The sequence below is a fragment of the Phyllostomus hastatus genome, unplaced genomic scaffold, assembly GCF_019186645.2.
Source record: "Phyllostomus hastatus isolate PE091 unplaced genomic scaffold, TTU_PhHast_1.1 phas_scaffold_385, whole genome shotgun sequence".
In the NCBI taxonomy this organism is placed as follows: domain Eukaryota; kingdom Metazoa; phylum Chordata; class Mammalia; order Chiroptera; family Phyllostomidae; genus Phyllostomus; species Phyllostomus hastatus.
In genome coordinates, this window is record NW_025334026.1 from 15,765,485 (window position 1) to 15,789,645 (window position 24,161).

Genomic DNA, 24,161 nt, shown 5'->3' on the forward strand with positions numbered 1-24,161 from the left:
CCTTCTTTCCAAGGGAACTGCTCTGGAACTTGGATTGGGCGGGGGGAGGGGGGCACACACACACACAAAAAGACAGAGTCTTGACCCAAGACATCAGGGGATTAAAGACACCACTGCCCCAGACAGACGCAGACTGGGTTTGGAGTTACTCTCCGAGGGCAGAGCGAGGCACACACACCAGAGCAGCTGAAAGCAGGTCCCTCTCCAGATTCGGGAGCCTAAACTGACTGGCGCAAGTGCACCAGATCACACGTTACAAACAAAAAATTAAAAAGTACCTAGAGTTTCATTTCTAGCATGGAATAGGACATTTTTCACAATTTGGGGGTGGAGGTGCCATTAGAAAACGGCCAGAAACGCCAAACGAGTAAAGGAAAGCTCGCATTCTCTACTTTTCTAGATGGTGGTACTTCTGACCCTCCATTGGGTGTTTCTTTGGGCTGAGGAGGCTTCTAACCACTCAGAAGAGTAACTATCAGTCCCTCGGGTTGTAAAGACGGAGGAAGCCACTGAGGCACGGAGGAAAACGGCTCTCTGAGGGCCGGGAGGGCTGTGGGTGAAGGGGTGGGGGCGTATTCTCAGGTCAAGGAGCCTCACTGTCTGAGCCGGGAACAGCAATTCTGGCTGAGCAGGACTGAGGAAAAGTCACCACCTCGGGGGTCCCTCTGGTTTCTGTAGTCACCCCACCTGCGACACAGGAGCCCACTGCTTCCCTTCTTGTGGCAGAAGAATCCAGAAAAACGCGGGAAGGCGCAAAGTACGTTGTGCGCAGGCGCGAGCCCAACGGCTAGTTGCAGGGCTGGTAATTGTCGCGAGGCTTGGACGTGTGCGAGCTCGTGCTCACTACATTGCAGTCACGCTGCTCTGGTAGCCTCGTGCGGCGGCCAGCTCTACCGCGTGCCGCCCCGTCACGTGGGCTCAGGCGCGCAGTCTGCCTGCTTCAGCTGTGCCTCATCCTGGCTCCGCCCCTCTGCTTCAATATTCTCCTTTTCCCCCACCCCATTGGCCGGGCTTTGCACTAGACCAGTAGTAGCCCCTTCAATCTGGCTTATCAACTGCCATAGGCTGGGTTCTATCCTGGCCCCTACTTTCCGACTGGATCGCCACGCCCCTAAGAAAAGCCACGCCCCCTCTCCCTCACTAACCTCCTTAGTTCAGCCTAATTACGCCCCTCTGCCGAGCATCCCTACTACATTGGCTTAATTTCTCTCTTGATCCCGCCCCTGAGGCCGGCTCCGTGCTATCATTGGTAAGGCTCCACCTTGGGCTCCTCCCGCTGTCCGACTCCTCTCTCCCATTGTCTCAAAAGAGACAGCTATCGTGCTCAGTGTTCGTATTTCTGAGGTCGCGCTCTTTCTCTGGTCGGCGGGGCAGTCCTGTAACGGAGAACCAGCTTCCCGAGTTCGGGCAGCTCTTCTTTCCTCCTTAGGACCCACTTTGCGTTCCAGGGTCGCAGCTACTATGTCTGCGCTGCGAACTCTTCTGCTTCTGCTGCTACCTCTGTATCCTGGTCTTGGTCCTGGAACCGGGAGCGAGGCAAAGGTCACCAGGAGTTGCACTGAGACCCGGCAAATTCTGGGGGCCCGGGGATATAGCTTAAGCCTACTCCCTCCCGCCCTGATCTCAGGTGAGGAGAAAAAGGAAGACTAGAGAATTCGGGGAGAGAGAGGGGTGCGGGGTGGGTCCTCCCCATCTGACAATAACTCTTTCCTTTCAGTGACCTTTATAATCTTTTCATCCCATAGTAACTGTCTCTCCTCCTGAACTTCCTTGTTAGAATCACAATAGCCCTCCTGTTCACATAATAGCTCTCTTACTCCACCCCATCCCTTCCCAGGAATCCCTTTCTAGTAAAGAGCATCCACCTCTGTTCCTTTCTTTATAGCCCAATATGTTCGCCTCGCTATTTTTAACAGTACTTCTATGATAATACATTATATCCTGCTTACCAAGTAACCCCAACCCTCCAAACCCCATTCTTTCCATAGAAGCGGTCCCATAAGTCCTTAGAGACCTGGGGTGTGCGATGTTGGGGAATGTCCCCTGAGGACCCTCTGATCACTAATTTGGTCCATCACTATTTGATTCCATGGCCAATGCCAGTGGACTTGGGATGGGTGAGGGGACAATAAAGTGGGGATACAGTCAGGTGGAAATGCCAGTACAGACAATAGAAAAGAACCCAGACAAGCAAAAGAGAAGGGATGGCCCCCAGAGATTGGCAGGAAAAGGAAGGAATTTCACTACATCACTTCCCACCATTCCTTATCACTTGCCACCATTCCTTGTTCTCTGTCCAGGTGAGCATCTCCGGGTCTGTCCCCAAGAATATACATGCTGTTCCAGTGAGATAGAGGAGAGGCTGACCTGGGACACTGAGGCTACCTTCCGAGGCCTGGTGGAGGAGAGTGGCTCCTTCCTGGTTCACACATTGGCTACCCGGCATAGAACATTTGATGGTGAGGACTTGGGGTCCCCAAGCCTGGCCACACACCCCCCTCTGTGCTCATAACCCCAGTAAGCATCCTATCATTTCCTATTCCATCCCAAAGGCACCCCAGCCCAGGCTTAGCCCCCCACTCCCACCCCATCCCCACCCCAGGCTCTTTCCAGGATGCTGCCCCACCCCATTCCCAATCTGCTGAGAGTTGCTCAGTTTCTAACTCACTTGTCTTTTCTCTTCTCTCCCCATTCCCATTTCTTCTTTCCTCTGCCCTTTCATATTTCCATCCTTCTCTGGCCTCACCTCACCTCACACCCCTTTATTTGCATTTACCACAGAGGTTTTTCGGGACATGCTCTCGTCAGCTGAGCACTCCCTGGCCCTGCTCTTCCACCGCTCCTATGGCCGCCTGTATTCCCAGCATACTCCCTTATTCAGTGGCCTGTTCTCTAGGCTGCGGGACTACTATGAGAAGTCCGGTGAGGGGTTAGATGATGCCTTGGTGGATTTCTGGGCGCAGGTCCTGGAGAAAATGTTCCCCCTGCTGCACCCACAGTACATCTTCTCCCCTGAATACCTGTTCTGCCTCACGCGCCTTGCTTCCTCTGCTGATGACTCTCTGAAGCTTTTTGGGGACTCACCCCGTCGCCTCCGCCTGCAGGTGAGAGGTTTCAAGGCCTGAGTTTCCATTACCTCTGATCTAGCGACCTCTGAACTGTGCATTCACCTCGAATTGAATGACCCCCCCTTCATGCCCCAGTCACTTCTGACCTGGTGATACCCACATCCTGAATGTCAGCCACCTCTGACCTGGTGACTCCTATATTCAGCCCCAGTCATTCCTGCCTGACCCAGTGCTCCTTGGTCTCCTTTGATTGGATGTCCCCCACATTCATCTTGTGCGGGAGTTTCACACACATCCCTGACCCACTCACCTATTCTTGGTCCCCAGTCACCTTTCTGCCAACTCTTCCTTCATCCCAGTATCTTGACTTCCTCTGGTTCAACTAAATGTGAATTAGGCCCTTAATATTTGAGAATGATTTTTTTTTACTTAATCTTTATTTTTTTCCCATTACCATTTAGTCCCCTTACAATCACCACAGGATTTTCACTTTATAGTATCTCATTTAATTGCTATTGTAACTCTGGGAGGTAGGTGGTAGTATCCCTGTTTTGCAGATGAGAAAACCGAGCCTCCCAGAAGTTAATGTCTTACAGCCAGTAAGTGGTAGAGTTCTGTCTCATACCCAGGTCTTCTGGCTGTAAATTCAGTGATTGTTCTGGTGCACACAGTCCCTCTGTCTCGAAGCCCTGTAAAACGTAATCCCTCCATCTCTTCCCAAGCCCAACTCCTCTTGATCCTTCCAGACTGTAATTCCTTTGAGCCTCTTGCACCTGCCTCCCTATACCACCTAACATTCCTAACCACCCCTTGATTAACTCCACAGACCTACCCCCTCACTGCTTATCCCTTTGGTGCGGTCTCTTGGCCCATCTTGACCGACATAACAGCCCTATGGTTTTTCTCCACTTTTTTCCCCTCCTCCAGATAACCCGGGCCATGGTGGCTGCCCGGACCTTTATCCAGGGCCTGGAGACTGGAAGAAATGTGGTCAGTGAAACGCTTAAGGTTAGAGGGGGCCTGAGTGTGGGAGGGACTCAGAGAGGGAGAGGAAGAATAGGAGAGGTCCCATGATGAACAGTCAAATGCCAACCAGCAGGAGAGACCTGGAGCCTTCTCATATCAGCCTCAAGGTCCTGGCATTCCAGGGAGAATGAGGAAGTGGGGGTGCCAGAGCGAAGTCTCCCTTGTGTCATGATTCATGACCTCCTCTCACCTCTGCTGCCCTCTGATGATTCATACCCTTGCCATTCTCTAGGGACCTGCTCACCTCCATAACATTCTGAGGTGGGAGTACTGGTCCCCCTGGCTTCCTCCAGACTCCTCGGTAGCTCCCTTTTCCCTCTCCTGAAGGCCAGATTCCTGATCTGGCTTTCAAGGCCCTCTTCCTTCTGCCCATTCTCTCCCTGACCTCCCAGCTTTACCTGCATCCTCAGTTTCATCCTTTCCCTACCACTGTTGCCTCATTCTTGTCCTTAAGCCTTTTCTCAGACCCCACTGTCCCATCTCTCCCAAGAAACAGTTTCTGCAACTTGGCTCCTAGGAGCCTCCCTCCACAGTCTTTTGGAGGTCTCACCTGCCGCCTCATGGTGTTCATATCAGTTCTCCACATAGGGCCTGGGAAGGTAGAGTGGGGTATTTGATTTCTCTCTGTGCCTGACACCAAGCTTTGCTGAGGGCAGCCTCAGTGTTTATGGATGACACAGCCCAGCCCTCTGCCCCTAGGTGCCCATGTCCGATGGCTGCAGGCGGGCTGTGATGCGTCTGACTGGCTGCCCCTTTTGTCGGGGGGTTCCCTTGCTGCCTCCTTGCCGGGGTTTCTGCCTCAACGTGGCCCATGGCTGTCTCAGCAGCCAGGGATTGGACCCTGACTGGGGGGCCTATCTGGGTGAGCACTCAGGGAAGCCTGAAATGGCTGTCTGTGTAGGGATGAGTGGGATGGACTGGGAGGGGGAGCATGGAGGGGAGCTCTTGAGTCTTCCCCCACCTAACACTTTGCTGCCCAGGTTAGGATTTGTGGGAGCTCCCTAGTTTAGTGAGTATCTCCCTGGCTGCCCCCTCACTTCACCCTTTGTCTTTCTCCCCCTCTTTCAAGATGGTCTCCTGTTACTGGCTGAGAAGATCCAGGGCCCCTTTTCCTTTGAGCTGGCAGCCCAGGCCATTGGGGTGAAGATCTCAGAAGGTTTGATGTACTTGCAGGAAAACAGTGTGGGGCTGTCCGCTCAGGTACAGGAGGAGTGTGGGAGTGTCAGTATGGGGGTGAGGGGAGACAGTCGGGGGGTGTCTGTTCTAGTACAGGACAGAGAAGGGTGGAGGCAAGGGTCTAGGGTTGGGGGACAGTGTGGGGTATCAGGGAGGCACTGTATCTGGGGAAACAGGGAATGTCAGGGGAGATTTAGGTGTTGGAGAGGGGATACAGTTTCAGTTTCACTGTGTGGGGGCATCCCTGTGCCACAGGTATTTCAGGAATGTGGCGTCCCCCCAAAGGCGATGACCCGTGCCCGCCGAGCCCCAGCACCAGTAGAAGAGGTGGGCCGATTGTGGACAGCAGGGGCAGAGGAGGAGCTGCCAACAACAGCAGCAGCCATGTTGCCCCGAATGGTGAGTTAGGGACAGGCCACATGGGGGTGTTGGGTGGGTGAGTGGGCACGAGCTGCAGCTCTACCTGCTCTCTCTGCACACCCAGGTGTGGGAGCTGCGTGAAAGGTTGGGCCGGGTCCGGGGCTTCTGGGCCGGGCTGCCCCTGGCGGTGTGTGGGGACCCCCGTATGGCAGCGGACATCGCACAGGAGGCAGCACCCTGCTGGACCGGAACCGGGCGGGGCCGGTGAGAGCTGGGCAGATGGATGACCTGGTGGGTGGGTGAAGCCCAAATTCGGGGATGGGCTGATTGGCAGGGCCAGGCGGGAGCCTTCAGTGCTGCTGTGCTCGCAGGTACTTGTTGCCCGTGGTTGGAGCCTCCCTGACAGAGCAACTCAACAATCCAGAGGTGCGTGTAGAAGCCTCAAACCCTGACCTTCAGTCTCGGATGCGGCGGCTGCAGCTCCGGTCAGCCACAATCAGGATGAAGGCAGCCGCCCTGGGACGTGACCTGGACCTCGAGGACTGGGGTAAGATGCCCAGGGTGCCCTGATGGCCTCCCTCCTCTGGCTGCTTGAGACTGGACCCTGGTCCTGCCCACTGCTTTCTGAGTCCCTCCCCTCTCATCTTGGTTTTCATTCATTCTCTCATGCATTTTACAGTCCTGTACTAAATGATTACTTCAGAGGTTAGGGGTAGAAGAACAATTTGTGAGAAGGTCTCTACCTGTGAGTTCACGTTCCGGTCAGGAGACTCCAAAACATTCTTACAGAACAGTCGGCAAAGGACTGTGGGAGAATGGGGAGAGTGGGCAACCCAGGGGAGGTGGGGGAGTGGGGTGGGGGTGCCATTGGCCTGGCTTCCCAAAGTAGAGTTTGCCAGAGAGGCAAGACAAGGACACATGGTTTTTTTCTCTCTCCTACTATCTGTCTCTATATCTCATTGTCCTCCCTTTTCCTGTACTCTCTCTGCTTCTGTGTACTTGTTTTCTCTGTCTTTTCCTATTTATCCGCTCTCCCCATCTGTCTGTCTGTCTTTTCTGTCTCCCACTGCCTTCCCTCATTCCCATGTCTACCTGACCTCTCTCTCCCCTTGCCTTCCTGTCACTGTCTTTCTGCCTCTTCTCATCTGCCTACCTATGTCTCTCTCTCCTACCACTCTTTCTTACTGTTTTGGAGTTTTCTTCCTCCTTGTGTCTGTCTCTGATCCCCTCCCTCCCTGCAGATGAGGATGCCAGCGGCTCTGGAGAAGGACAGCACTATGCAGATGACTGGATGGCCGGGGCAGCAGCTGTGGGGCCCCCAGCCCGGCCTCCTCGCCCTCCTGGCCGCAAAGGAGGTTTCATCATCCGCCAAAACCAGGGCAGGAGCAGGACTGGGGGGACATCTGTGGGTTTTCACACCCAACCCATTCTCATTCTCTTCTTCTCAGCCCTGGCCCTGCTTGGACCTCGATAACCGGGGAGGGGTGCCCTGGCATCAGAAGGGTTCATGGCCCTTCCCTCCCCCGCACTTAGCTGGGTCTGGGGAGGAGTTGAAGGGGGCTGCAGAGAGGGTAGAGAAGGGACTTTTTGGGTGAATGGCTAGGGCCCCAAATCCAGGAGATTCCCACTGGGGTTGGGTGGATGGGTGTTCACAATATTTATTTTTTCATTTGGTATTGGGGTGGGGAGGCTGGGGGTGTTTATTTAGGAAGGACTTGTGGTCTCTCCAACCAAGCCTCTAAGGCTGGGCTCTGGTGGTCAGCTCCAAGGAGGAGAAAGGGAAGATTTTTAAACTGACATTTGGCTGTGCGGGGTGGGGGTAGGGGAATAAAAGAAGTTGGAAGTGGGGGGTGGGGGGGCCACCTGGTCTCAGAAATGAACAAAGCTGGGTGCCCACAGGTGCAGGGCAGGGAACTTGGTTGGGTATGTGAATAGGATGTCAGGATCTGTGGGCTTCGGTTCTATGAGTTTTTTCAGCATCAATTTCTTCAACTAAAACACACACAAAAAGGACAACTCGTGACCTCTGCCATCCACATCCTTCACAAGCTTTGCATTTCACAAATAAACAATGAATTTATTGGACCCTGAGTGTGTGACTCTGTAATTTCAGCAGCTCTCCTCGGGCCCTGGCTCCTTACAGAGGCCCCAGGGCCTCTGTAAGGCTCATTTTCTGCTTGCTTCTTGCCTCTCTTGGATCCTGTCCCCTAATACTGAGTTTGGGCAAGTTGTTCACCCTCTGGATCTGAGGACCTTCATTTGTAAAATGGAGAGAAATGTGAGGACCAAACAGGAACTGTGTGAGGAAGCACCTTGTCACTGCCAAAATTCTTTTTGAACGTGAGGCATCATTATTATTACCACACTAGTGCCCCTGCCTTCAGGGCAGGGTCCTGTTTCTGCCCTCCTGCCTTTGGCTACCTTGTCACAAGCTCTTGACAGTGCCTGCTTTCAACTCTTGTCTGTTACTTGCTCCTTTCTTTCTGTCTCCTGAATGAGTCTTTTGTTCTGCAGGAAGCAGAAACAGAAAAGGAATAAGTGATTCCTAAGTGTGAAAGGAGGGTAGAAATTGTGTCTTCTAAGGGTGAGCTGGGTGCCCTAACAAGGGAAAGATGCAGGGAGGGAGAGGCCCGGGACTGGATCAAAGCTGAAGCAGCAGCAGGGACTGGCCAGACAAAGGGAGGGTGAGGGGAGGAGCCTGGGCACTGAGAAAGTTTATGGGGAAAGTTTAGAAGAGTGAGGAGCCGGTCGGTGGCTGGGAAGAGCCAAACCCTGATTTCCCTGCTGCCCCTCAGGTGGCTTGGTGAGTGGGCAAGTGACACTGAGGCTGCAGCCGGTGGAGGGACTCTAGAATTAATGGGAGGAGTCCTTGGAGGGGGGCGGGGGGAGGGGGAGTCACCAAAGCTGAAGGGGACAGAGGGCTGGAGTCAAGAGTAATGGGAGGAGACAGAGATGGGTGGAAGGAATAGAAGAAATCTGGACACAGGAGTCTGGCGCAGGGCTGGATTCTGGGGACTGTGTTGGGGGACGGATGCCAGAAGGGGCAGGTCTCTAGATTGCAAATATCGATTCTCTGTCTGGGGTTACTCCCGGCTCATCCTGGAAGGGGGCTGTCCGGGCTTGTTTGAAGGGCTGTGGCCCAGTAGTTGTGGGCTGTAATCTAAAGGGGTGGGTCGGACTCCCAGTTGATTAGGAAACTAGGGCCTGGGAAGGAATTCCAAACTCGATGTTTATGTCTGTCAGTACCTTTGTCTTGCAGAGTTTCTCACCTGCTCTCCAGCCTGACTGTCTCAGTCTCCTCTGCCTGCACTGATAGGGTTGGAAAGTGGGAATAGGAGTGTGTGGAGGTGTGCCCAGGTATCTGGGTTTTGTCAGTAACCCCACACTGGGGTCAGCCCTGAGCTGAGAGGGGGAAAGGAGATGCCTGAGTTTAGCCCAGATGACTGACTCTTACTCATTACGAAGTCAGTCCTGTGGTCTCACCATTCTAGGTTCATCTGACCCATATTCCCTCCTTATGGCTTTCCCTTTCAGCCTCCAAATGGGACTCTTCTTTCCGATCTATCAGAAGCTCAGGAGGGAGCCAGGGCCTGGCAATGTCCGCCTCACTGTCATATGAGCAGATTGGCCTGATCTTTCTGGCAGGGTCTCTTTTTCCCCTTCCCCTCCAAATTCCTGAGGCTCAGGAAGAAACTATAGGTGGCAGTTGGGAGAGCTGGTGGCTGACAGCAGAGGAGTAGTTGTGGGGCCACCTAGGTCTGGGTGTAGAGAGTACCTCATCACCACCCCCCTCTGTGAAATAGTCTCAGCTGCAGGAGAGAAGGCTCTACCCTTTCCTTAGACTCCCCTCCTTCCCCTCATTTCCCTTCTAGACGCTGACAGTGGCAAAAATCTGCTAACTCAGGGGGCAGACTCAACCAGGGCTGCAAACAGGCCTGGGGAATGACCCCCGATCTCGAACCTGTGCCTTCTGCAGCTGCACGGCTGCCTCCAGCTGTCTCTGCCTCTGTGCCTGACCCTTGCCCTGTCACCCTTCTCTGTGCCACATGGGCCCTCTGTCTCCTACCAGGACCATGCGCCTCTGGGGGCCTCGGAGCCTGGGGGTGGCTTTGGGAGTCTTCATGACCATCGGATTTGCCCTCCAGTTCTGGGGGGGACCCTTCCAGAGGAGGTGAGTTTCATCTTGTTCCGATACCTTATAGATGCCCCCTCACATGCTCCTCCCAATCCTACCCATGACTGCTGGGAACTTGGAGGAGGCTCCACACCCTCTGAGGCTCCACACCCTCTGTCCTTGCTCCACAAGATGCCCAACCGCCTGCTGGTGAGGGACAGAACACATCCCCTCCCATCTTTCCCCCAGGCTACCTGGGCTGCAGCTTCGACAGACCTGGGCCCGATCCCCAGAACCAGATGTTCCATCCTGTTCTCCTCGGCAGCGACTGGTGTTCCTGAAGACGCATAAATCCGGGAGCAGCTCAGTGCTGAGCCTGCTTCATCGCTACGGGGACCGACATGGGCTGCGCTTCGCCCTCCCCGCCCGCTACCAGTTTGGCTACCCAAGGCTTTTCCAGGCCTCTCTGGTCAAAGGCTACCACCCTCAGGGTGGAGGCACCCAGCCCCCTTTCCATATCCTCTGTCATCACATGAGATTCAACCTGAAAGAGGTGAGTGGTATCGAGGGAGTGGGTGGGACTGGAGAGAGATGGGATCGGGCCTTTGGCCAAGACCATCCATCAGTGGAGGAGGCCCCAGGCATCACCTCACCTAAAAGTTGGGCATGGGGGCCACAAAGGTGAAATTTCCTGCCTCTTCTCAGCTGTCCCTTCTCCAGTAGTTCCTGAGAGCTGAGTCCTGGCCCCTCCTATCCAGTGCATTTTCCAGTCTCCTCCTTGACTAGCTGACCCAGCTGGTGTCAGCACCCTGACTGCTTTGATTCCCACCCCCAAACTCTCCCTCCAAGTGCCCCTTGCCCTCCTTGGACACTTCCATTGACATTACCAGGCTCTCTGCTTAGCCACTGCCTTCTGACCTGTCTTCCTTCCCTCCCCTCACCATGTCTGCCAGAGTTTGAGGGTCAGATATATGCCAAGCCATAGCTCAGCGCTGACACCCCTGGAGCCTCAGTTCTAAAGGGGAAGATGGGTACATGGACTCAGATGCTCATCTGAACACACAGAGAAACCCGAGAGCTCTTGGAGAAAGTCAACATTGCAAATGAAAACATGCAGGGAAGAGGCTAACTTTTATTGAATATTTCCTGAGTTCTGGGTATTAATCTTACCATCACCTTGCTGGGAAGGCATTGGAAGTGCCTCCATTATACAGAAGAGGAGATCAAGACTCTGAGAGGCCAGTGACTGGTCTCTGTTAACCAGATTTGAACCCAGGCCCATCTGCTCCAAAGTCAGAGTGCCTCCTGTGGCATGTGTGCATACGTGTGTCTGTATTTGGGACTGTGGGGAGAATATTCATCAAAAAGAGGTGGGGCTTTCTGGAGAGGTAGGTTTTAAAGAAAAGGGTGGACATGATTTTGTAGTAAGAACACAAGGCATTCTAGGAACAAAGTATCAACTAATGTGTGGAGGTGTGTAAGAGGTGTGTGTGTGTGTGGGTGGTAGAACTTCAGTGGGGGCAGCAGACACACTCCTGTTGAAGCTGGATCTGGAGAAAGCAGCTGAGGAATGTGAGTGTGACCTAGTGGGCAGCGAAGGCCCACTGCTGGGGGCGAGGCAGTGACAACGATCTTTGAGGCAAGTTTCTCCAGAGGTTAGAATGATGACCTTCACTGTCCCCACCACTTAGTGAATACCTATCATGTTCCATGTACTTCCACATTCTTTAAGTGTTAACCCAGATTTATAGATGGAGGAATGAAGGCTCTGAGGAATTCAATAATCTGCCCAAAGTTACTTAACTGGTAAGTGGTTGAATTGTGATTTTATTCCAGGTCCACCTGATGCCACAGACTATTCTGTGTACTGTTCTCCTCTTCCTTCACAAAGACACACACTTCACAGCTCCGCCCTGCAGGCATGCTCATATTAGCAGGGCAGATTGGAGGACATCATGTCAGGGAGTCAGGTTCAATGATAGGGTCACATTCAGAGGCAGAAACCCTTCAGGGAGCCCAGGAGCTGGTTTCCGATGTGCATGCACCTGGCTCTGCCCAATTCCCACCTTCCTTCTTGCTGAGAAGTGGAACCAATGTCCCAGGTCTCAGGGCAGCTCTCTACCAGGTGACCATGGCTCCCCAGTGTCCAGTCCAGAGGTGTCTTTCCCTCTCCAAGATGCCCAGGAGCCCCAGAAGTGCCCTGTTTTTCAGCCATCCTGGGCACCAGACATCTACACCTGAGACAGCATTATGGTTGCCACCCTTCTCCCTCTTCACAGCAAGTGACCTCCACCCCCACTGAGAAGGCCTGATGCCTTAGAGTTGTGACCAAGAGTCCCAGGGTAGGCACTTAATAGTTTTTTATTGGAGAAGTGAACACAAATTGTGATTCTTAGAAGTTTTACTGACCAAGGAAGACAGAGAGGCCAAAGGAAATAAATATTTTCCAGAAGCTTTGCACATTCCAAGTTCCCTCATATCCTTTATCCCATGTAACCTCCATAATCAGCTAGGAAGGCAGGCACAAGTATCTTCATTATGTAGATGAGCAAACTGAGTCTCAGAGACATTAATGACTTGGCCAAGATCTGTCAGCCATTTAAGAAAGCTGGGGGTTCCTTGCAGAGCTGTCGGGAGGAGGCTGGGGTATCTGTGGATGTTAGGCTTGCACTTAGTTTCTTCCTGGCCCAGTTCTTTCTCCCTATGTCTGTTTTCTCTCCTCTGCAGGTACTTAAGGTCATGCCTTCTGACAGCTTCTTCTTTTCCATTGTCCGAGACCCAGCAGCTCTGGCCCGCTCTGCCTTTTCCTATTATAAGTCCACCTCATCAGCCTTCCGCAAGGCGCCTTCCTTGGCTGCCTTCCTAGCTAATCCTCGAGCCTTCTACCGACCTGGGGCCCGTGGAGATCACTATGCGCGCAACCTGCTATGGTTTGACTTTGGCCTCCCCTTCCCTCCAGAGATGAGGACCAAGAGAGGATATCCTCATCTTCCCAAAGACCCCAACCCCCCAGAGCTGCATGTCCTGCCTTCTGGCACTGGCCCTCGAGCCCACACCCTGCATCCCAATACTCTCCTCCATCCTGCTCCCACTGCTGTTGATGGTCACAGCCAGCTGTCCAGCCCTGCTGCTTTAGATTTGGGGTCTTCATCCTTCATCCAGTGGAGTCTGGCCTGGTTGGACTCTGTCTTTGATATGGTCCTGGTGGCTGAGTACTTTGATGAGTCTTTGGTTCTGCTGGCAGATGCCCTGTGCTGGGGTTTAGATGATGTGGTGGGCTTCATGCACAACGCCCAGGCTGGAAGTCAGCAGGGCAGAAGTGTCGTCAGCGATGGTGGACTGTCTGCTGAGGACAGGCAGCTAACTGCACGGGCCCGAGTCTGGAACAGTCTGGACTGGGCTCTTTATGTTCACTTCAACCACAGCCTGTGGGCACGAATAAAGCAATATGGCCAGAGTCGACTGGAGAGTGCTGTGGCGGAGCTCCGGGCTCGCCGAGAGGCCCTGGCTAAACATTGTCTAGTGGGGGGTGAGGCTTTAGACCCCAAATACATCACTGACCGACGGTTCCGCCCTTTCCAGTTTGGGTCAAGTAAGGTTTTGGGGTATGTACTTCGGAGTGGATTGAGCCTCCAAGACCAGGAGGAGTGTGAGCGCCTGGCTACCCCAGAGCTGCAGTACAAGGACAAGCTAGATGCCAAGCAGTTTCCTCCAACGGTCTCTCTGCCCCTGAAGACTTCAAGGATACTCTCCCCCTAGACATTAGACCACTGAGTCTTAGGTTAAAGAACAGCTAACCTACAAGACACCTGTGACAAGTGTGGGGCTGCCAGACGACATTTCTGCTTCCCTCGGAGAGCAAGCCTGCTCCCTAGAGGATGAATGGAACGTTGCACGGTTGTGGGAACCAAAATTAACCAGGCTGTGCCCAGGAATCCAGTAGTTCAGCTCCTAGCAGCACTCCTCTGCCCCGTTTTGCCTCCTTCCCCTTTCCAGGCCCCTGCCAGGTCCGGGTAGAACTCTCAAAGGCTCCCTGGAGGAGCAAACCATGGTATAAGCCAGAGAAAGTTTGGTACACAATGGATTGGAACAATGCATCCATTTCTCCATGAAATATTTGTTATTAAGCTATCCTCATTTCACTATGAAATGTTTGTTGAATGAATAAATAATTTGAAACTTGGACTTGCTTTATGTAGGGCAGAAAAGGGACGGAGCATCTATCTTTCTTCCTGGGAGAAGCAGAGGTGGCGGGGGTTCTTTTAATATTACTTTTCTAAAAAGTCTGTCTAGTCTTCCCTAAATCCTCGCCGCAGCCTAACCGTAGCCGAACCCCGCCCTTCTCCAGGGTCCGATCACCCACAAATTCCGGGGCCTCCGAGGCCACGCCCCTCCCCTTCCGCTTCCGGCTTCTCTCCAGTCATTCGGCCTTGCACCGGGTTCCGGCCCCGTGGGGTCCCGGTTCCCGACCCCGGCAGGTGTCTTTGGGCCGGCCTGGCCTGGCCACGCACAGCGCCCGTTGGGTGTCAGGACTCCCTGCCCCTACCCCGGAGGCTCGCCCTTCACGGTCCTGTCCCGTCTTGTCCTGGCCCGTGCAGTTCTCGCCGCCCCATGGAGTCCCAATGCGACTACTCGATGTACTTCCCGGCTGTGCCGCTGCCACCGCGCGCAGAGCTGGCTGGGGACCCAGGCCGGTACCGGGCGCTGCCCCGGCGCAATCATCTCTATCTGGGGGAGACTGTCCGCTTCCTGCTGGTGCTGCGCTGCCGGGGCGGCGCGGGCTGCAGCACCGGGGGTAGCCCGGGCTTGGGCTCCCGAGGGGCCTGGGCAGAACTGGCAACTGCCCTGGCAGCCCTGGCCTCGGTCAGTGCCGGAGGCGGGGCCCCCGGGGGCGGTGGCTCCTGCGACCAGGATCCTGAACCCCCAGGGGGCGGGGATCCTGGCGGTGGGGGGTTGTTTCGAGGCTGCAGCCCCCTTCTCACCCACGGCCCGGGTCCTGCTACCTCAGGAGGAGCGACCACGGTGAGAAGCTGGGGTGACACACATAGGGGCGAGGACGCGATTTGCTGGGCCCCAAAGACCACAGAGAAGAGGGACACGGGAGGGAAGCTGGAGATAGATGACAGTTGAGAGGGGAGGGAAAGAGCCAGGCACCTGTTAAAGGGGACGCTGCAGGCTGCCTCTACCCTGACCTCTTCACCCCTTTCACATCCCCAGCTGCCTGTGGAGGAACCAATTGTGTCCACAGATGAGGTCATCTTCCCACTCACTGTTTCACTGGATAGACTGCCCCCAGGGACACCTAAGGCCAAGGTAAGATTGGCAAGGGGTGGAGCTGTTGTTCTAATTACCATGCCTTCTCTAATGTTGGCTGGCTGTCTCCCCTCTTAACTGTGGTCCTGTGTACCCTGTGCTCAGATTGTTGTGACTGTGTGGAAGAGGGAAGTTGAGGCACCAGAGGTCAGAGATCAAGGCTACCTGCGCTTGCTGCAGACCCGATTTCCTGGGGACACCTTCCGGGGAGAGCAGAGTGCTTTCAAAGCCCAAGGTAGGGAGAATGCGGGGAGAAAATGTTGGAGTTTGGAATTTGTGGGGCAAAGTGGAGGGGTGTTATTAGCAAGTGCCATATCTGAAAAGAAAAAGGTTAGAACTGTGGGTTGGCCGAGGTCGGTGCCCAGCCCATCAGTTCTTGCCTCCACCCTCTCCTGCAGTGAGTACCCTGCTGACTCTGCTGCCCCCTCCAGTTCTGAAATGCCGCCAGTTCACTGTGGCTGGAAAACACTTGACTGTTCTCAAGGGTGAGCAGATTGGCGGCTCAGGCCTTGGGTAGTAGCAAGGGCACTGACTGGGTGGCACTTAACCTGTGCAGGATGGTGGGGATAGGTCCATTTTGGTGGGATTAAGGTGGGGTCTGAGGGGTCCAGACCCTCTGTGCTGAGCTGGTTACCTTCTACAGTGCTGAACAGCTCCTCCCAGGAGGAAATTTCCATTTGGGATATCCGCATTCTCCCAAACTTCAATGCCAGTTATCTACCTGTCATGCCCGATGGCTCTGTGCTGCTGGTGGACAATGTCTGGTGAGGTCCTAGGGAGGGGCAGGGCTGTGAAGTGGTGGGGATGGGGGCAGGGCTGAGAGTTCTGGCATGGAAAGATCCAGCTCTTCCTCCTTCTGAACTAGTCACCAATCTGGGGAGGTCTCCATGGGCTCCTTTTGTCGACTCCCTGGTACCTCTGGCTGCTTCCCCTGCCCGCTCAGTGCCCTGGAGGAACACAACTTCCTGTTTCAGCTGAGAGGGGATGAGCAGCCACCTCCAGGGGCCAAGGAGGTGAGTATAAGGGGCTGGTGATTTTAAGGAACAAGGTTAAGAAAAAACAGGAGGGAAAGGCCAAGGCGGGGCTGCCTAATGGTGACATATATGGGGGTTCCCTTTGTCTCTCTCACAGGGCCTAGAAGTTCCCCTGATCGCTGTGGTTCAGTGGTCCACCCCAAAGCTGCCCTTCACCCAGAGTATCTACACCCACTACCGGTGAGTGTGTGGGAGCCTGGTGAATACCACCTTGTTCACCTTTGTTTCAAAACACACACATCCTGCTTTCCTCTCTCACTGCATCTAGCCTGCCCAGCATCCGCCTGGACCGCCCATGCTTTGTGATGACTGCTTCTTGTGAGTCCCCAGTGCAGACCTACGAGCGTTTCACTGTCACCTATACACTGCTCAACAATCTCCAAGACTTCCTTGCTGTGAGGCTCGTGTGGACCCCAGAGCACGCACAGGCTGGTAGGTTGCTGCCAGGCTAGGCCCTTGTCCCAAAGGAGGTTAGGGGAAAGGAAGTCATGGAAGTGGGTGACTTGTGGCAGGCTGCTTTGGCTCTGTCCCTGGGTAGTCTCCAGTGTCACAGATGGGTAGTTTAGAGAGGCATTAGGAAGTACTGGTGCTGGGCTCCCTGGTATTGGTATGTTTGATTCCTACCTCTCATTTATAAGCTGTGTGACCCTAAGTAGGTATTTAACCTCTCTGAGCCTCAGATTCCCCATCCCTAAAATGGAGAAAATAATACTGCTCACTACCCCCTCCCCATGAGGTTGTTATGGTGATTTAAAGATTTAACATGTGTGAAGTGGTTGGAATAGACCTCTGCACAGTAAATATAAGCTGGTTTTTATAAAATTTGGCAAAAGATATACTCAGTTCACTCCACAGAGTGACCTTGAGGGTCAAACGAGACTGTGCTTGTTGGAAGCCCCTTGCTGAAGAACACTATACAGATGTGTTTAGTGGTTGCTATTTCTGTCCCCCAGGAAAGCAGCTGTGTGAGGAGGAGCGCCGGGCCATGCAGGCTGCCCTAGATTCCATTGTCTGCCACACGCCCCTCAACAACCTTGGCTTTTCCCGAAAGGGCAGTGCACTCACCTTCAGTGTGGCCTTCCAGGCTCTAAGGACAGGGCTCTTTGAGGTGGGCAGGGGAGGCACTGGAGAGGGGTGAATGGTGTGCTGAGTGATGCAGAATGTCGGGATGGGAGGCATGGGGGTTGCTAGCTCCTGTGGATGAAATAACAATGGGCGGCATGAAAAAGCCAGGCCACGGGAAGGTGGGACTTAGATCCAACGCTGCCCTGTCAAGGGGGAAGATGATTTGAAAGGTTGTCTGGGGCCTGAAAGCCAAGTGGGGATGCTGATCTGTCTCTGTCCACCCAGCTGAGCCAGCACATGAAACTGAAGCTGCAGTTCACTGCCAGTGTGTCCCACCCTCCACCTGAGGCCCGGCCCCTCTCTCGAAAGAGCAGTCCTAGTAGCCCAGCTGTCCGGGACTTGGTGGAGAGGCACCAGGCTAGCCTGGGCCGCTCTCAGTCCTTCTCCCACCAACAACCCTCTCGCAGCCACCTCATGAGGTATGGAACCAAAGGAGGGGTGCCACTGGACTCGGTAGAGGTTGGAATTGGAGAGGGAGCAGGAAGAGTTCCTGAGGTCTAACCAGAGCCCGCATCCTCTGCCTTTCTCCAGGTCGGGCAGTGTGATGGAGCGCAGGGCCATCACACCCCCCGTGGCCTCCCCTGTTGGCCGCCCCCTCTACTTGCCCCCAGAAAAGGCTGTGCTTTCTCTGGACAAGATTGCCAAGCGCGAGTGCAAGGTCCTGGTGGTGGAGCCTGTCAAGTAGCACTGTGCTGGCTCTCTTACACTCCCAGGAATTGAATGCCTCCAGAGGGGGTCCTTGTTCTAGGCTGTGCCTCCCTAGGGATGCCTCCCGCTGTGCGTGAGGAGGCCCTCCAGGGCGCCTGTCTGTGTCTGCTGATGAGAGAAGAAGCTGTGAACTGGGTGGGCATGGCTGCAGCACTAAACCAATAGTATTTCCCTGACTTCCTGGGGGGGCTGGCCCCACCCCTGGGTCAGGGCAAGGGTTCCTAGAGCTCCCTTGTCCCCTGCCTTGTCCCCTGGCTCTAAGTTTACAAAGTGTTTTCTCATTCCTATTGTCTTTCCTGCCTCTTACATTCCCTCACCCACCCACCCACCCCAGGGCTGAGATTAGAGGGTGGTGATGGTAAAGGGACCCAGACAATGACCCTCCTGTGTCAGAGGTGAGGGGAGATAGCTAAGTGGCCTCCTGCCCCTCTTGTTTACGTTTGCAGCCAGAAGCACTTTAAGTTGTGTGGGGGTTTTTGTCTTTGTTTTTTTGATCTGTCCCTGTAACTTATTCTCCAACTACTGCTTCCACTGAAATGAGATTATTAAATGCCTGTTCAGGAGGGAGAAGAATGACTGTTCTTTGTGTATGGGTGGCAGGAGCAGAGACTCAGAGGCTTAAAATGATTCCCTTCAGCATGCATACCAAATAGCTCCTGTCAGTTCCCTTCCCCCATTTCTTTTTGATTCCCAGTTTCATATGCCCAGAGGTGGCCTAGCTCCACACCTTTGGGCTGAGGTACCAGACTTTTCTTCCTAGAAGGTGGAAGATATGGGTATAGCACCCCCTACCCCCACCCCGACCCCATACACACATCCCTGGGCCGGGGAACATCAATAGACTCATGTTTATTTTCCTCACCGTCCTTAACACAGTGCAGTCACCAAGCCCTTCCAGGTAATGGGGGGCGGGGAGGAGGAGGAACAGAAAGCCTTAGTTCTAGCAGCAGGCCAAGAAAGGTGGAAGAAGTTTGTATCTTTCTCATCAGAGGCTCATGGACCCAGTCCACCTCTGCCCCTCGCCTTTGGCAGGCTCAGACGTCAATGGGCTCCCGGCCTCGGTTCTGCCTCTTCACCACAAACACCCTCTGTCCTGACACGGTCACCAGCAGCGTGTGTTCTCCAAAGACCACTGGAGGGGAGACACACCTTCCCAAACCCCGGGAAAGGGAAGGGAGCACAGAGTTAGTGGGATGCGATGGCCTCCATGGGATCTCACACAAACTGGCTGGGATCAAGAGCCAAAGAAATTCGATGGTTCAAGGCTCAGAGATCTAAAGGTGGGAGGTCTCCATTCAATCCCCTCCTCATTTTCTCATACTTCCAAGATGCAGGGGTGAATCCCAAAGGGAAGAAAGTGGCCAGGACTAGGGACCCCAGGGAGAGAGGGTAGGAGGTTGGTAGGAAACAAGTATTTTTTCCCCTGAGGAGAGCACCCCACCTCTGGGAACACCCCACTTCCTATCACCACCATCAGGGGCAAGGGCTGTGGCTCACCCGACAGGCGCTTGAAGGGTATGTTCATGCTGTGGTGTAGTCGGAAACTGCAGGCTGTGCTGACCAGCTCAGAGATGGCACTGGCCGCCTGCTCGTCATTCTCTAGATCCCCAGATGACTACATGCAGACAAAGGAAGGAGGACGGCAGAAATTAGGGAACAAAATTGGGAAAGAATTCCAGGAAGAGTCACTTGGCTCTAGCAATGGTACTGGCTCCCAATGGTCACCTCGGCTTTGGAAAAACAAACCTGAAACTTTCTTACTACACGGCTCCTCCTGATGCCACACTGTTTCTCATCCTTATTCTGGCCTTCCCCTGATGAGCGGTGACTCTCATCTACTTCTTTACTAACTGCCACTTCTCTAACCCCTCGAAACTTGATTTCTCTCCCTGTCTCCACCACATTCTCAAACATCAGTGCCCACTGACTTGTTCAAGGCTCCATCTTTTCCTCAATCTTCCCACTTGTTGCCCTGTCTGTAGAATCTGAAATAAATGTTCTTTTTATCCTTGAACCCCCTCCTATTACCTAGGCCTTGAGTAATAACATCAATGGCCTGGACTTCCTTTTTTCTGGTGACTGTTGCAACTTCTCCCTACCTCCTCGATAGGGGCCTCTCACTAGGTTAAGTTCAGTTCCCTTTGCTCTCTTGGACATTGGTACCTCAGTTTCTTCATCTGTAAATTGGAGACATTACCTATCTTATGGGTTTGTAAGGATTTTATGTACATATATTAACTGCTATTATCCTATTTCAAATACAATGTCTAAAGTCAAGCTATCAAAATTCCCCTTACCGCTCCTATTCCCCAATCAACTTCCTTTAGTAATTTTCTGTTAAAGACACCGCCATTCTAGGACTGAATGGGAAAGAATCTCCTCTATTACGTATGTCTAGTCATTACAAAGATATATTGATTCCTACTTTAAAATGTCTCCTTGCTCCTTCTCACTGCCACCAGTCCAGATTCATAGATTTCCTTCCGCAGCAGCCTCCCCACTACTGGATCCCCAAATTCACACCTATTAGAACAATCTTCCTCAACTCTTTCATCAGCTTATGTTTCTGTTCAAAACCCTTCAAAGCTCCTATTACCCTCAAGATTAATCCAAACGTGCTAACCCAGTTGGGGCATCCTCCACAATCAAATCTTTCTTAACCACATCCTCTTCTTTCCCTAAACCTTTCCAAATCTTTTGAACATAAACCTATCACCAAGTCAAACAGGCTGGTGTCACTCCAGAAAATATCTCTACCTCTCAGCCCTTTCCTTTTCTGCCTGTTCACAACCATCCATCCTTTAAGCCCAGCTGAATTTCTTATGTCCTCCAAGGATTCCTTGTCATAACACAAGTTATAATGTTAAGGGTTGAATCCTCCATTTTCTGGACTTCTTCAGTAGTCTTACCACTGGCATTGCCTTCAACTTTTACCGATAAGCCTTGTTTCTAGGTAGACTGAAAACTTCCAGAGAACTAACACTGTAGTATACTAGGGAACAAAATACAAATCCTCTTCAATAAATACCAAATAAAGACATATTCGAGGATAACTTGGGTAATATTATCAACGAACCTGTGACTAGTTGTCTGACTTTAGTAAAGTTAGTAAACCCTTTTACTTCAGAACACTTACCACACTAAGATTCCAGAGATTTATTTAATTATTTAAAACTTGCTCTATGCCAGGCAGGAATGGTACCAATTAAGACCGCGAATAGCGGGAAATAAGTGGGCAATGTTAGAAGGGATCACCCGGCTGTGTGTACTTGGGGGAAACCCCCTTGACCAGAACGCACCGCCAGCACTGCGCCTTCACTCAGAACCAGGTATCCAAGCTGATCAGGAATTCGCTCCAGCCCCTGGGTCAGTGCAGAAGTCTAGTGGATAAAGATGCAATCAGTAAGAAGCGCTGCTAGGAGGATAGCTCTTGAAATTCTTCACTTGCAACCCACATCACTCCAGACCTGCCCTAGACCTTCTCTTTCCCAAGCCAGGGCCCTTCCAGAACCTCTTCCCTCTACATGGCCTACAACACTGATCTTCTTGAGCCTCTGACCTGTCCTCACCCTCTGCTCCTGGACTCCCTTGGCCTTCCACATCCCACCATTGCTACCACCGGAGGCCTTCGCAGCCCCACTGGCCCCTCACTCCAGACCCCTCTCCAATTTCCCACGTGGCCAGCTGCTCCTCTGCAGACTACTCCCCAGCCCTCGTACACCCTCCCAAAGACCCCTCCTCAGCCCACTACGTCGCCACCGCCCTCCTCCCCCACCTCCCGCTCCAACCCTTCTCTGTCCAGCAGAGAATAGAAAATGAGGGCGGAATGCGGCCCCATAAAGGGGTAGCCTGAGACTGGGGACCAGGGACATAGAACCCCCAGCAGGTACTCCTGCGCATGCGTCCTCACTCACCATCGCAGCCCTAGGTGCGGAGGGGTACTCCCTACTAGATAGGTAGCTTCCGGATCCAGGCCCAGGTCACGTGCTCCCACCAGACAGTCTTCGCCTCCTCCTGACTTGCGCCTGCGGGACTTCAGCCCCACCCCCAAAATGTGTATTGGAGCTCGACTAAGTCATCAAACTTAATCTGCCAGTGTAAAGAGCCACTTCTCGGAGAGGCATGCGGATTGGTCGCAGGCCCTCTTTAACACCCATCTCCCCGCCCCCTTGCCCTGAGTGTGAGAAGGAGGGGTAAGTGTTGGCGGAGGGTGGACCTATGGTGGAGGCGGGAGGGGGCGGTGCCAGAGGGAGGTGTGCGGGAGCCTGCCTGCCTAGGATTTGGCACAGGTTGTCTGTCTGGCATACACTGTCCAGATCTGTGACCACAGCAAGAGAATAAAGTGAAATAACGTGACTTGAATGTGAAAAGCAATTCGAATGCTACTCTTAGGCCTATTCCAGACTGTTCTCTGTTTACGGCAGGGATTGGTTCCCAAAACGGCGTTTCTTCCAGGAATTCTGTGAGGAGCAGTGGTGACGGTGAATTGAATCTCTCGCTGGGCGAGACAGCTTCAGTACTGATACTCTCTGCCAGGAAAAACTGGAAACAGTACCGTGGAGTCATTAAAAAAAAAGTCACATAGGAATTTTGTGTTTTAATTTAAATAGTTTCTAGACCTGCTGCAATACTAATGTGACTGAGGCAGTGTTGGTAAGCAAAATGGATGATTCTAGAACTAAAACAAGTACGTGTGGCGAGAGGATGTGGAGAAATTGCAGCCCTCACACATTGCTGGTGGGGATGTAAAATGCTGCTGCTTCTGTGGAAAACATCAGCGGTACCTGGAGAAGTAAAATACAGAGTTACTGTGACTTAGCAATTCCACTCCTGGTTATGTACCTAAGAGAACTGAAAAATGTGTTTACACAAAAACTTGTACTCACATGTTGTGGCAGCATTATTTATAATACCTCCCAATGTAAACAACCCAAATATCCCTAAACTGAAGAGTAGATAAATAAAAATAACATATCCATGCAATGGAATATTATCACTATAAAAAGGAATGAATTACTAATATAAGCTACAACACAGATAAGCAATGAAATCATTAAGCTAAGTGAAAGAAATCAGACATGCACAAAGTCACATATTGTGTGATTCTCTTTATGTGAAATGTCTAAACTAGACAGAAAGCAAATCCGTGGTTGCCAGGGGCTGGGGGGCAGGGGAGTAATAGGGAGTGACTGCTAAGGGGCATGAGTTTCTTTTCCAGTGATGACAATGTTCAGGAATTTTATAGTGGTGATGATTGCACAACTTTGGGGTTGTAATAACAACTGAACTGTACACTTTAAAATGGTAAATTATATCTCAATGAAATAAAACTAAGTACTGTTGCTTGAGGAGAAAGCTCATTAGAGAAGATGCATTTTAAAAGAGGAGTTATGTTTATAATAAAAAATTTAAAGTGGAGGAAGATGTAGAGAGAGAGAGTAAAATACAGTGTGAAGATGTTTAATTTGCAAAGCCTTCCTGAGCCTTAGTATTGATGACAGTTTGTAGTATTTTCTTTGCGCTCACTGTTCAGAGCATTTTCATCCATGCACTCAGCTAACCTTCACAGTAACCACCCTGTACTAGTACCCCAACTTTGTGGATGAGAAAGTGGACACTAAGAAAGGCTGAATGTTGCTCACAGGGACCAACTGGCAAGTGGCAGAGCCAGGTTCCAGTCTGAGTCTGCTGATGCTGATGCTTTTTCCATTGCTCGATGGGCCAACTAGGTTTCTTACTATGTTTAAGCTACATTTAATATTACTGAATTTCCTGCACTCATTTTTCTTGACACAGAGAGAGCCTTAGCAGAACAATACTCATTAGCCATCATTAAATTGTTTCATTTTCACAAACAGCTTGAATCATACTAGTCATGTAGAAAGCAAGGTTTCTCTTTCATTCAACAAATGTTAATTGAGCAAATTCTATGTACCAGATGTTCTCCTTGGAATTGGAGGTACAACAGTGAATAAAAACGAGACATATTTTGTTTTGTTTTCAAGGAGCTGTGAGGGAGAGGGTAACCCCAGACAATCAATCAATCAATCAATAAGAAAATAAATGTTATTGCCCTGGCTGGCGTAGCTCAGTGGATTGAGAGCGGGCTGCGAACCAAAGTGTCGCAGGTTCGATTCCCAGTCGGGCCACATGCCTGGGTTGCAGGCCATGGCCCCCAGCAACCGCACATTGATGTTCCCCCCCATCTTCCTCACTTCCCTCTCTAAAAAATAAATA

At 52.4% G+C, this 24,161-nt stretch overlaps 4 protein-coding genes across 7 annotated transcripts; 3 read left to right on the forward strand and 1 right to left on the reverse strand.

Annotated features, from left to right (window-relative positions):
- The first annotated feature begins 1,195 nt into the window (after positions 1-1,195).
- On the forward strand, positions 1,196-7,104 carry GPC2 (glypican 2). The gene is made up of 11 exons (XM_045819692.1): positions 1,196-1,249; positions 1,449-1,627; positions 2,301-2,459; positions 2,782-3,104; positions 3,996-4,076; positions 4,794-4,956; positions 5,164-5,294; positions 5,526-5,669; positions 5,755-5,894; positions 6,002-6,177; positions 6,872-7,104. Exons 2-11 carry the CDS (start codon positions 1,462-1,464, stop codon positions 7,102-7,104), a joined length of 1,716 nt encoding a protein of 571 aa, XP_045675648.1. The 5' UTR covers positions 1,196-1,249; positions 1,449-1,461.
- A 1,226-nt stretch (positions 7,105-8,330) lies between these two features.
- On the forward strand, positions 8,331-14,047 carry GAL3ST4 (galactose-3-O-sulfotransferase 4). Of its 3 annotated transcripts, none has more exons than XM_045819614.1 (4): positions 8,331-8,433; positions 9,700-9,801; positions 9,994-10,297; positions 12,472-14,047. In XM_045819614.1, the coding sequence occupies exons 2-4, from the start codon at positions 9,704-9,706 to the stop codon at positions 13,501-13,503; spliced, it is 1,434 nt and encodes a 477-aa protein (XP_045675570.1). In that variant the 5' UTR covers positions 8,331-8,433; positions 9,700-9,703; the 3' UTR covers positions 13,504-14,047. The 3 variants fall into 3 exon arrangements, with proteins under 3 accessions (XP_045675570.1, XP_045675568.1, XP_045675569.1); XM_045819612.1 differs by having other exon boundaries at positions 8,351-8,433; positions 9,503-9,801; XM_045819613.1 differs by lacking the exon at positions 8,331-8,433 and adding an exon at positions 8,599-8,677 and having other exon boundaries at positions 9,503-9,801.
- A 92-nt stretch (positions 14,048-14,139) lies between these two features.
- Positions 14,140-18,491, forward strand: TRAPPC14 (trafficking protein particle complex subunit 14). Its single transcript, XM_045819611.1, has 11 exons — positions 14,140-14,766; positions 14,962-15,057; positions 15,163-15,292; positions 15,456-15,542; positions 15,701-15,821; positions 15,923-16,070; positions 16,189-16,271; positions 16,360-16,523; positions 17,045-17,199; positions 17,442-17,635; positions 17,748-18,491. Exons 1-11 carry the CDS (start codon positions 14,356-14,358, stop codon positions 17,899-17,901), a joined length of 1,743 nt encoding a protein of 580 aa, XP_045675567.1. The 5' UTR covers positions 14,140-14,355; the 3' UTR covers positions 17,902-18,491.
- A 262-nt stretch (positions 18,492-18,753) lies between these two features.
- On the reverse strand, positions 18,754-21,983 carry LAMTOR4 (late endosomal/lysosomal adaptor, MAPK and MTOR activator 4). Of its 2 annotated transcripts, none has more exons than XM_045819531.1 (4): positions 21,839-21,983; positions 21,224-21,304; positions 19,422-19,539; positions 18,754-19,073 (listed from the first exon to the last, which is right to left on the reverse strand). In XM_045819531.1, exons 1-4 carry the CDS (start codon positions 21,839-21,841, stop codon positions 19,027-19,029), a joined length of 249 nt encoding a protein of 82 aa, XP_045675487.1. In that variant the 5' UTR covers positions 21,842-21,983; the 3' UTR covers positions 18,754-19,026. The 2 variants fall into 2 exon arrangements, with proteins under 2 accessions (XP_045675487.1, XP_045675486.1); XM_045819530.1 differs by having other exon boundaries at positions 18,754-19,056; positions 21,839-21,981.
- Between the last annotated feature and the right edge of the window lie 2,178 nt (positions 21,984-24,161).